The following is a 13079-nucleotide window of genomic DNA, read 5'->3' on the forward strand; positions in this document are numbered from 1 at the left end:
ACTCATGTGGAAGCGGCTTTAGATTCTCAGTGCTGTGCTTTAACCCGCTGCGCCACCAGGGAGGGTCCTCTGACTGCTTTTAAGACCTATTTGTGTTGAATACTCTAGTTAAACTAATGCTTCTAGATCTAGATTTATTTTACCTTATCATCTTTTAGTGTTATTTTGGATTTCACTTAGTGAACAGAAACCTTTCATTAGTTAAAGAAAAAGTTAATATCATTTCTCAAATATTGTCTCTAATATTGCCTTTTGTTCTTCTGAAATTTGTTCTTTTTTCAAGATCTTGTCTCTTTCTGGGCTTAATCCAATACATTGTTTTCTAATCCATCTTTCACTAATTGTCTAACTCTATAAAATCTATTAAGTTTTAATATCAACAATTTTTCATTTCTAGGTCTGACTGTGCTATCTATTGCTCCTAGCAGCTTTGTGTCAGAGTATCAAGGTTGTGTGTGCACACATGTGTGCATGTGTGCATTCATTCTCAGTTGCTTTTGAACTTTCTGTGAGGACAGGAAATAAAGTAAGTTTTTCCTGAAAGAATTTGTTTGCTTGTATTAGACTTCTGGGGGCATTAAAGATCTAGAACTATTTCCAACTACATTTTTGGCTAAAGGATTTTGAAGTCCTACAGGCAGGGTGAGTTGAGGTTCCACTGACTGGAAGCCTGTCTTTTGGCCAGAGTTCCCAGCAGATGCTCTTATACCAAACAGTCTGTATCCAGATTAAAGACAAACAGTTTTTCTAGTGGTTCTTTGAAGGGGAGGAGATAACTCTGCTATTTCTAATTCTCCCTGCTACTAGGAGGAGGTACCTTTGACCCCCCAACTCTATATGATAGTCACCTACTATACAACTTCCTTTGGAAGACCTAAGTTTTACATTCTCCCCCATGAGCTCTGAGACTCAAAAATAATGCTGTAGCTTCTCCAGTTTAACAATATCATTAGGATTAATGCCAGACTTAGTATAGTACTTAATTTTGTTAGTTTATATTTTTATTTATTCCCTAGTTTGAGTACTCCTTATCTTCTTATAAGTCTGTAAGAGAATATAAAAAGATGTTTTCATATTGTATCCACTATTTTTAGTTGTTTACAATGGGGGAGGAGATCAGTTTGTTGTAAAACTGACATTTTCTATAATAGTCAATTATTTTGTTACTCATTACAGAATTCTGTGTTTGGTTTTGAAAAACTTTAAAGGACTCTAAATTTATTGAGGCAGGAATTTAGAAACAAATTGTTCTCATCAAAACCAAAGGGGATTTTGATAAATAGTAGTTAAAACTTTACAGACTATATTTATTCAAGATTGTATCAAACTGTGGAACACAGTGGTAGAAAGGGCACTGGACTGGAAGCCAGGGGCCTAGTCCTACCTCTTTGCTTGTGATACTGGGCGTATTATATTTATATATATATATATATAACAGAGGAATGAGTCTGGATGTTCATTTCAAGAAATAAATCCAGTGAGGGATACACAGCAATATATAATAAACGGAGCACACTCAAGTTTCTAATGTTCAGGACATACCTTAAGGCTTGCCTACTTTCACATTTTAGACATACTGCAACATAGTGTTTTCAAATAAGCTTACACTCTGGTTTGACCATTTAAAAACATGAAAATAACTATTTTTGTACTTCAAAATGGATTCTTAATATTTTCCCATCATCTTAGTTCTAAGAACTTCATGATTCCTTTTGTCATTTCTGGCATTTCAAATTCTTTAATGTAGTATTAATATAATTTAGGGATTATCTGGTTTTTGCAAGAAAAGCTACTAATACTTAAAAGCTGCATCTGTATTATCTGCCAGGAGTTTATGTGAAGAATTTTGAAAATAAAACCACTTAAAACTGTCATCATATAGCATTAATTTCTTTTTAAAAAATAAACCTAATACCACACAGATTAAACTGTCCAAAATAGGTTTTAATGCAAAATATTCACAGGTTTATACTACAAAGTTGTGAAAAGAATATCTTTTTAAAATTTGATTAAGTGCTGCAAGATGTTGAAGAAATTTAGCACTCAAATATATTACATGTTGATGTTATTTTTGGCAAAACCTCAGTAAATGTCACATAAAAGAGAAGACATCTTACTTAAAATAAGTTCTTGAGAGCAATCTGGAATCGTTATTGCCATTCCCAAGGGAGAATGCTGGTTTCGATCAAACCTTTAATGATGATATTGTCTCCCCCCTCCCATAGACAATGTAAATGCTATTTTAAATAAAACAAGTGAAAACAACACATACACACACAACAAACACACTCACAGACACATACACTTCTCATCTTTTTTAGGGTCTAAAGCGAATAAATTTGTAATTATTCAATTCAGGACTCAGATAGCTAATCTGATTATAAGGCTTCCTAGCAAATTTACCACTGGCACTTCAGAAATGAGGAGGCAGAAGACTAGCAGGCAATGTCAACTCAGGATTATGCTGCTGTTGTTCTAAATGTCTTAAAGATCAGTTATGGAGATGGGGCCCTGGTGTTAGCACTTAAATCTTCTAAAACTTAGAGCTGAAAAAAATTGTGGGAAACTTTTATCTCTCGATTACATTTACTTAGTTTTTACTTTAAACCCATTGTTTTCTATATATCTTACTCTGTCTGGTACAAGAAAAGTAAAAGAAAGAAATATCCCCAAATGCAAGTTACCTATTTAAGAGCTACCAGTCAATTCTAACTTCGAAAGTTTTTAAAAAATGTATTATAAGAGCCCAATAACATAATATCATGGAAAATAATATGTTTCTGGAATAAAGTTTAAAAAGTACAGGGAAGTAAACAAAATTAACTGGTTGTCTTTGATAGCAGTTCATCTTACTTTTTATGCTTTATGCTTTTTTCTACCTTTCTGATAATGTTTGCAAAGGACATATGTTACTTTTACAATTGGAGGAAATAAAACAGCTTTTAAAAAGAGGAAACAGATATGGCCAAAGAGTAATATTAATCTATATTAGTTAACAAACCTTTTTATTTTTTTTTAACTGGATCAAGATTAATAACAAAGGGCAAATTATAGTTACTAAAAATATAAGATAAAGGTTCTTGTCAAGTTTTCTACATTCTAATTTTATTAACCACTGGGTAGAAAGAATGATTATTTAAAACTTATATTAAAACAGTGAAGGGCTGCAGAGAGCTCCCATCCCCTACTACACTGGGTCTTAAAAGCAGCAACTGAGGAGGCCTGTGTTAACTACTAAAACATATTGATTGGTTAGAGTTTATTTTCACTACATATAAAAATTAAATATACCCATGATGTAGGATTTTCAAAGAAAAATTCAACAGGTTTTTCTCACAGCATTTAGTAAGAAAGTTTGAGGACTATCCTCAAAAAAAGAACAAAGCACTTTCTGCACTCTCAAATTAAAGATGATCATTCTTACTCACTTTGCCAAAAGATTAAATTCTTTTAGGGAAATGACATGGATCCATTTTACTTAAGACTGTCTTGACTAAGGAGAAAAGTTTTATTCTTCTAGAACTTCCAGGAAATGAGGTATTCCACACAACTGAAAATTTCATTAAAAAAAAAAAAATCTTAACTTCAGTTAATTAAGATGATTTAAAAAAAACTGGTTAGGGGCCCTCCCCGGTGGTGCAGCGGGTTAAAGTGCAGCACTAAGAAGCTAAAGCCCCTTCTGCACGAGTTTGATCCCCGCCTGCCCCGGAGGTGACCCACATGGCGTGGCAGACTTCTCCTGACCTGCCCGCTGCTCCCCTCAGCAGTATACTTTGATGATCTGCCTGTTCTGTCCCCCACTCTGTCTCTGGTGAATCCTCTCACTCTCTGCATCTCTTACCCTCCACATCCCTAGTTCTGTATGAATAAATAAATAAATCTTAAAAAAAAAACTGGTTAGAATCATTGCTTATTCTGTTATTAAACAATAATAAATGCCAAATAATCAGGGTTACAAAAATGAACATTAATAACATGCTTTCAGAGAATAATAAAGACACTCACCTACAGCAAATATATTCATAATCTCACTATTATGTTTTTGTATTTGCTGCTATAATAGATGTCTCTATTCACTTCTACTTTATTTTTTTAGTTCAATTAGAGTCACAATCAGCTTTGCTCTCATTTTCTTTATTTACTTTTCAAAATTATTGATTTTTTTATCATATAATATGTTCCCTTGTTTTATTATTCTTTTAGTTATGTTGAACTTAAAACTAGATAATTTTTTTAGCACCAGACCCAAAGAAGAATAAATAGTATATTACAGATGGTTAGCCTGAGAGGCTTTTTATCAGTCAAGCACAAATGCACTGTTCTTTTTCTTTTAACTTTTATTTTTCTTTGTAAATAACATTAAAGTTAGTACAGGGGCAAAGATTAGACTACGGGGAAAACAAGTCTGACATTTCTGGCCTCTAGAACAATGAAGGTGACTCAAAGGACCTGAACAAAATGAACTGCTATGGAAAAAAGGGCCAGTTTGATCAATGAGAGGAATTACTTCTTTGCAATAACAGGCATAACATAGAGTTAACATTCCAAAAGGGTTTCGGTTTCTTATAAAAACCAAGATTAAGCAAGTTTAACATTATATGCAAGAGAGATGCGAAGTAGTCACCCTAATAAGCCTGAGGGGCCCTAGTCTGAGTTAATCCAGTATTAAAAAAGATAGTTTGACTTAACTTGAAATGGCCCGGTGCAATTTGAGAGGAACTAAGCACCTTAGGGATGTGTTTCATGAAGAGGCTTTAAAATTCTTTCCTGATGTACAAGCTCAGATTGCCCTTTCTCCTCTAATTTCTGGCACTAGTCATAGAGCAGGTATTGTATGCTTAGAACTTTGAAAAGAAGATCTGACACCTTATCTCCCTGAAGCTCATTAAAGAATAGGTCCAAACCTGTATCTCTGTGGGACTATGTTCGGTTTGGTACTAGTTTTGATATGATGAAACTTAAAGAGACCTGGAAAGAACTTAGAAACATAATTTAACAAAAGGATTATATAGTTTATTAAAGAACTTGACAGAGCCAACACAGGAAACCAACTCTACCTCTAATTAACTATCAATCTTAGCAAAATTTATTACCCCCCTCCCCCCCAAAAAATTGCTATACACAGGTCTGGAAGATTTACAGTGGGACTAGAGAGACTCCCTAGCTGTAAACAGGCGTGTCCTGCAGTACATCTCATTTGACACTGCTGGTATGTAAAGTAAAACACCACATTCCTTGTTTACCTAATTCTCTACTACATGGAGATTCTGCATTAAACTAAAAAATGTAACTGTTTGAGTTAAATTTCATGCTATTATAAAAAATTAATAATATAGCTATAATAATAGTCTTATTCTTTGACCTTCTCTTTGATTTACTGAAGCGTTCTTTTATGTGTTACCTGAAGTCTGAAAAGTAAACAAGATTGCAAAGCGATGGCAAGAATTATGAAGTTATATTTATGTAATACATTCTTTCTTATATAAATATATCATTTTATCTTCTATCTAATAATATCCTGTGGTATAAGGAATAGTAGATTTTGATCTTTACTAGAAGGATTTGAGAAAAAAATGGATGGTCCCAAACATATTTTACCACAGAGAAGCTTTTTTCTACATTGATAATTAAAATAACATGTCAATTTTAAATGTGGGTTTTCTTGTTATGGCAGGTGTTCAGAAGTTTTGGGGTCATAGGTTAATTCCTTTTGGGGGGACAACTTTGTTGAATCATGATTGTTATATAAAAGAGCTGCACATTGGCAGTGTTATACACCCATGGCAGTATCACCATCAGTAATATCAAATGACACTGTATTTAGGAATGTTTAAATGTGTGGGGCCCAAATTTACTGATGTAAAAGAAACAGATTTTTCTTTCTTTTGAACTAATTATTTAATTTGCTGTTAAAATGCACCTGAAGGAATTAATAGAGCAAAGGAAATAAATATTAACAAACAGGAAAAGCTATCTTATTTTATCTTTAATCTTATGTATGGAAAAATAGGTGGGTCCTGATTTTAAAGTAACTTACTCATGGTACAAAACAGATCTGGAAGTAGACAGACTGTTGGAATAAAACTTTCTATTTGTATATATAAATTTAGCTAAGGATCTAGCCCAGAAAACTGGGTAAATATGATTAAAACCATAGGAATACTATTCTTTGATTATAGGTGATTTCCTAAGATGACAGAAGCCCTAAAGAAAAACCTATCAGAGCTAAGTATATGATAGACTTCCATTCACACAAGATGGGAAAATATAGCTATACTAACACAAGCACATTAGAGTACAAAGCTTTCTTGTTCTTAAGGTATTTTTACTAAGTACTTTTAATCCAAGTGATAATGCAGTAAATTCCGCGATGAAGTGGTAACTAGTTGGCAATTTTGGACTTGCCAGATGAATCAGTAAAACCAGGAAATAATATTATTAGATTTACACACAGATTAGGTAAACCAATGGCACTGCAAATAAAAAGTGATCCAATTAAAAAAATTTTTACATATACTTTTTAACAAAGTAAATGAGTCCATGCAACTGTGAAAAAAAAAGGTAATTTTTTTTTAATTTTAATTATGTACTACTCATGTACAGCTGTACTGATTATAGGCTTTATCTAAAACTAACACAAAACAGTATTAAAATTATTATTTACGAATTCTAGGATTTGGATAGGAAACAGAATGGAGCCACAGATAGCTTTTCTCTTTACAAATCTAAAATTATTATTTTTGTAGAGTATTGTAAATTTACTAAATGTTCTCATTATCATTACAAATAAGGGCTATGAGGAGTGCACAGGCAATATAGCCCTGGAGTTGTGATAAGATAACTGAGTCACAGACAAGTAATTTCACTGTTAATAACTGGAATTAAGTCTTAACATTTTCCTTTTGCTTTTGGGAAGATATACTACTTGAAAGCACTCTTATAGCAAAGTGTTACATATAACAACAAGCACCTAGTCTTACTGTTAAAAATTACTATAAAAATTCCCAAAATTAATGTATTTTTTATTCTTTCTGTATTAGTTGGTATGATACTCACAATCAGATAGAAATGAATATGGAAGACAAGACTATTACACAAACAATTTACTAAACATGAAGATACTCAAAGGTTCTTTTTAGTATCTATTATGTGCTCACTGGCAAATTAAATCACTTGCTATATGGCATACAATGTTCAAAAGACTAAATCATCCAGATACAATACTCAGATAATTCAGTCTTGGAATGAAAAAGAATGCTCTATGAAACCCAGATATGGAGTCATATAGCCCAATCAAGAAATCTTTCCTGAAAAGGCTCAGGAAGGTATTCAGCTCAACTGATGCATGTAGGTAATATAGCCAATGTTAAGCTACAGTGTGTAACTTGTTTTCATGTGGTGACTTTACTATGCAAATGCATGGAACCTCTGGATCTGTTCCCAGAGTTTATGTAGTTCTAACCTTGGAAAAAACAGCGGGTAAGACAGGTTAAGGTCTAACACACAATTAAGGATGCCTAAAATTCTTTGTTTCCATAACACTAAACAGTGATATTATTCACGGTATCACTTTTACTCATGGGGTAAGAAGGGCTACTACGCTTAAAAACAGCATGGGAGCTAAAAATTTCAATGCAGTATAACATTCACTGAAATACACAAATCAGTGAATTTTGTTAAGTATTCTAAGATGATAGTAATAAGTGCACCGAATACCACTTTAAAAATATGACCATCAAAATTATGAGGCAGACTTAGTGCCCAGATTTTGGTTTGTAAATAAATGCTCCAATAAGAGGAACCAAAGTTCTGTGGAAAAGTGGATGATTCAAGGTCTAGAGAAGAAAAAAACACATCAACCTGCAGTATCCTTGCCAAAAAGTAAAGCATTCAAAGGATGGGGGCAAGTTGAAAGGATACAGCAGTGGACATGGAAAAGCCAAAATGGCCAAACCTGTCTGGATACTAAAATAAATAATGACAGTTTGGGACTATAACACATAGCCCATGTTGATAACAATAAATAACAGAGTAACAGGCTCTTTCTATAAGAAGAATTCTAAGTAATAGAAGTAGTAAGAAGTCTGGGAGTAGGGAAGTACCACTCTAACACTAACTGTTGTCTCCAGGTAAGATGAAGACTTGAAGAGAAAGCATATTTTATATCGATGGTTTTACTTACATGTGGAATATAGAGAGACTGAACAAAGTTTTAGGAAAAAGACAAAACTTTTAAGGTAACCATAGATCTGAGGCATCCAGAAGGAGGGAGGAGGGAAAGATGTCCAGATAGGGGAGGAAAGTGCATAAGGAACAGAGAAATGCACCACAGGTGCTATCGTAGTAGGAGAACTGTGGGGACCACACCCAAGGAGAGAAGTCAAATACCATCCAAAATTAACAAGATGTTAGAAAATTAATTTTTAAAAAAGAAAGGATATTTTAATATTCCCAAAGTACCTTACCTGAAATAATTACAATCTCAAGATAAAAGAGTAACTTTTAAGTGTAGCAGTTTAGAGATACCACTTGAACCAAGGTTTTATTATCAATAAAAGATGTTAACACCTTGTTACTTCGATATAATGTACAGAGGATGGCATCTCACTTCTTGTGTAAAAAACATAGCATGATCTTAGTATAATCATGAGAAAACCGTAGACAAATTCAAATTGTGATATTCTACAAAATATCTAACTGGACTCTTCAAACTGTCAAGAGTATGAAAGATAATAAAAGGCTGAGGAACTATCACCTCAATAGTTTCATTCAAACAGATGTAATAATTTTGAATCTTTCAAGTCCTTCCTTTACTGTAACTCAAAGGGACCATGTTGCATATAACTAAGAACTATGTGTCCTTTATACAGCTACATGGTATTACTTGTGCCCCATCAAAACCAGTGCTATTATGTATTAGAATATGTATTTTTTAAGGCTAGATGTTCTATTTTATTCTGTGATGTATCTCCAGCGACTGTTATATAAGCTAGTGGACAAAAATATTTCATGGCTTACAAAAGCAAGTGAATCTAGATAATGTGCAACACAAACTCATTAAATACAATTTAGTATACTTTACTCAACCTACAATGTAATTTATTATTGTAGAAAAAAAAAAAGATTTGGGGGTTCCAAATATTTAACCTGTATAAGTGTGTACTGTTTTAATCAACTTTATCGATATTTTACATTTTCTGTGTCTTAGCATTAGAGAAAAAGCAAAACAAAAATGAGAGTTTATATTTAATACTCGTTAGTTCAATGCACAAATGCTTACACAAGTCACAAGAGCAGGGCATAAACACTTTACTTAAATGCTTTAAAGTTATGCAATATGAAAAACGAATATCGCATTCTTACGTACTTCTAGATCTGTGCTCTGGCAATCTTTAAGTTTTGTCTGATGTCAAGTACTCTGTTAGTTCTTACTAAGCCTTTTTAGGAATGTATTATCCTGTTTGCATTGAATATTTCTCATATGTAAGTCCTTGGTGGAAAGTTATTTCAGTGGTAAACTGTCAAAAAATAGTTTTTAAAAAGGCAAAAATCAACTCACAAAGGAGGGAGGAAGAAGGAGAAAAGAAGGAAGAAAGAGGTGAGGGAGGGAAGAAATTCAAAGTAAATATAAAAACATGACACGTGCACTTACCCTCACTTCTTTTTTCTGCTTGTTTTGCTTCATTTTCTACTTTTTTTTGTTTTGCTGCTAAGAGTTCCCTCTTTAATTGTCTTGCTTCTTTTCGGAGTTCTTCACTATAAAACAAAAAAAAAAACAGTTCTATGATTATATAGTATAATGAGTTTTTCAGCAAAACACAGAATTGTTGGTTTTTAGGCACACTATATACCTCTATGAAAAACAAAGTGTGTGACGCAATTAATTTTTGTTTCTGTGTATATGTATCTGTGTAAGGAAACATTTACAAAGTTGTAATTTCTCATAATAGTAATATAACATGAGTTACTATAAAATATACCCCTTTTTAAGTATATCAAAAGTAAGTTGGTTAAGTGATCAATGACACATTTTCCTCTAGTTGCAAATTAATTCTAGTTTTCGGTTAATAATACACAAAGATTCTGAATCAAAACAGTATTTTTAATGTAAATATTATTCACTAAACCTGGGCATACACAGAAAAATCTGGCTTAAAAACTTGTTGACTTCTTGAACTGGCACTAGTAACTACCACTTAATAAGCAATTATTATATGCCAGCCAGGTACAGTGCTTAAATTTAACTCATTTAATTTTAAAACTCAATTTTTAAACCTATCACAGTTTGGCAAATAATATCCTCCTCTATGAAACCTACCATGCTGAAGTATTCTGATGATAAACACAATCATATATTAAAGACAAACTGAAACATGAATGTTGACTTCACTACAAGTCACTAGCTAAGTGACTAGTTTTACAAGGCAGCTTGAGGGCAAGAGATTACACTCTGTGCCCTGGAAAAAGTTACTAACTACCCATGTCATAAATCCTCATGGTCACTTGTGAATAATGAAAAACTACACATTTTGTATGCATAATCTATTTGCTTGCTTGCTACAAAGCTAGAGAGGATTAAAGACCTAGTAGCGCAAGCAAACACTCCATTTTGGAAAGTCTTTAAAGACATCCAAATCAAGATTGATTGGAATCTTAAATCCAAATAATTCCACACTGATTTAACCTTTAGTGCTTCCTCCTGATACCCAGACCTCATATTTAAAAAAACTACTGTCTTGTGGAAGAGTCATGAAACTATAGGTCTTCCAATATGTATGACTTAATTTACCACTTTTACACATCAAACACAGAATGCTATTTTTACCTCTTTAGCCTCCAAGATCCTGAATTCTGAAACCTACCTCTTTAATCAAAACACACTACCATTTTAGCTTCTCAGTCTTTTATTCCTACTGAATCTATGCTTACACTTCTAATAATGAAAGCCTGTTCCTTAACTATAGCTCACGGTCTGCCAATCCTACTGTTAGTATCATGAGCTCTATGCATTCTGAATGCCATATCAGCCTTTTCACTGCCGTCCTTACCAGTACCATTAATATTCTTGTTTGTATTTATGGATCTAGCTAATACTCAGAAGAATATGTTAGTAACATATCCCAGGAGACAAACCTCCAGAAAATATGATTTTTCTTATGTGGGATGTCATCTGGAATTTTCGTCTTATAACAAATTTCCCCTGCAATTCCAATATGCACTGCTGTTTGGGACTCAGTACACTTGGACATTACTACAGACATCATCATCTCTTTCTTACAACTTTAAGAACTCCTACTTCACTGATTCTTTCATTCAGTCCTTAAACATGCTCAAATTTCCTTGATTCTGTTCCAGTCAAGTGATTACCTTCACAAGTGGACTACTTGCCTGGAAGAATAGTTTTATAGTCTATTTTTTCTACCTCACACTTCTTTATCTCTTGTAATCTATCCCTTTTATACTCCAGTGAAAGAGCTTCTGTATCAACCAAATTCAGTGGTCTTTCTCAGTCTTCCTCTTCAGCCTATCATTCAGTTATATTAACTACAACTTCCTTCTTGAAGTTCTGTCCAGATCAGATTTAAGTACCACTTCAGAATCTTGATTCTCTAATTCTTCTAATTACTCATTCTCCTTATCCTATAATTGCCTGCACATAACTCATTTCTAAACATTGTCCACAGGACTTTTTCTCTAATCTCATAATATCAACTATCATCCTAACTATTTGTTACAAATCTCTACGTAGATTAGTACTGTTGAACAGAAATATCAGGTGACATATATTTAATATTTATTCATGATTATTAAAATACACAATTTCAAATTTCCTAGTAACCAAGAGATTTTAAAATGATGAAAAGAAACAAGATAAATTAATTCTAACAACATATTTTATTTAGGTCAACAGACTGAAAATGTTATTTCAACATACAGTCAATACAGAAATATTAATATTTTATATTTTGTATAAAATATCCTAAAGTTGGTATACATTTTATGCTCACAACATGTCTCAATTCAAAGACTAGTTGCATTTCAAGGGCCCAGCTCTAGATGGCTAGTGGAGGCTAGATATAACATAACTACAAACTCCCTATGTCCAAACTTGAACTCTCTTTCTATCCAAATCTATTCCTCCTGAAATCCCTATTCAATTGTGAAACCATTTCCTCCTAATGATTAGAGACTTTTTAGAAGGACATTGAGTACATAATTCTAGCTTTCAAAAATCTATCCCTAAATAGCCAAATATTTAGATGCACTACTGAAGTACATTTAAGTGCATAAGAAGTATAATTATACAATCTGTACAATGATAAGTAAAACTCAAAAAAAGTAACTCAACATAGAGGTTGGTAGGTCTATGCAGATTATTAAAAATACTTGATTCTACTGAAATTTTCAAGTGATTGAAGATTTACAAGATGGTCAAAATCCTTAAGACTCCTCAATTACACCACTTGCCAGTATGTGGAATGCATAACTCTCAGAATGAAGTGTACATTTTTAAATTAGTCTTTAGATCACAGACTAGAGTTACCAACCTTATATTCTCTGGACACTGATCCTATCTACTGGCACTAAAATATATTTGTTAAAATGAGAGTGATATTTGTAAGACTTGCACTGCCAAACTGCCAACTTGCTTTGGATCAGACATATTTTTGGCTCTCTCAGAGCCTTGTTTCAGCTTGAATGATAAAAGAAATGGCCTCTATCAACTGCTATTAACTCTAAGTTTATAATTTCTTTCTTAATAGGTATGTTTCTAATTTGAATTCATTTGTATTTTATATGGTTTGTATGCTATCACTATTATTCACCCAATAGTTCGGCATTGTGTGTATTTTTTAATCTGGTAAATGTGGGTTATTGGTTCTGCTCCAATGAAAAAATAATCCCTTCTAAAAAATCACCCTTAATGGCCCTCCCTGGTGACGCAGCGGGTTAAAGCACTGCACTGAGAAGCTAAAGCCACTTCCGCATGAATTCCATTCCCGCTTGCCCCGGAGGTGACCACATGGCGTGGCAGACCTCTCCTGACCCGCCCGCTGCTCCCCTCAGCAGTGTACTTC

General features: G+C 33.2%; 1 protein-coding gene across 1 annotated transcript in view; it reads right to left on the minus strand.

Moving 5' to 3' along the window:
- The window catches only part of CWC27 (CWC27 spliceosome-associated protein homolog (S. cerevisiae)), a 142884-nt gene that overhangs the window by 53525 nt on the left and 76280 nt on the right, over positions 1-13079 (minus strand). Inside the window, exon 11 of the mRNA XM_004678268.2 lies at positions 9653-9756. Coding sequence (XP_004678325.1) covers positions 9653-9756 — 104 coding nt within the window. The remainder of the gene's footprint in view (positions 1-9652; positions 9757-13079) is intronic.

Source organism: Condylura cristata, unplaced genomic scaffold, assembly GCF_000260355.1.
Source record: "Condylura cristata isolate star-nosed mole 26May11 unplaced genomic scaffold, ConCri1.0 scaffold00007, whole genome shotgun sequence".
Lineage (NCBI taxonomy): Eukaryota > Metazoa > Chordata > Mammalia > Eulipotyphla > Talpidae > Condylura > Condylura cristata.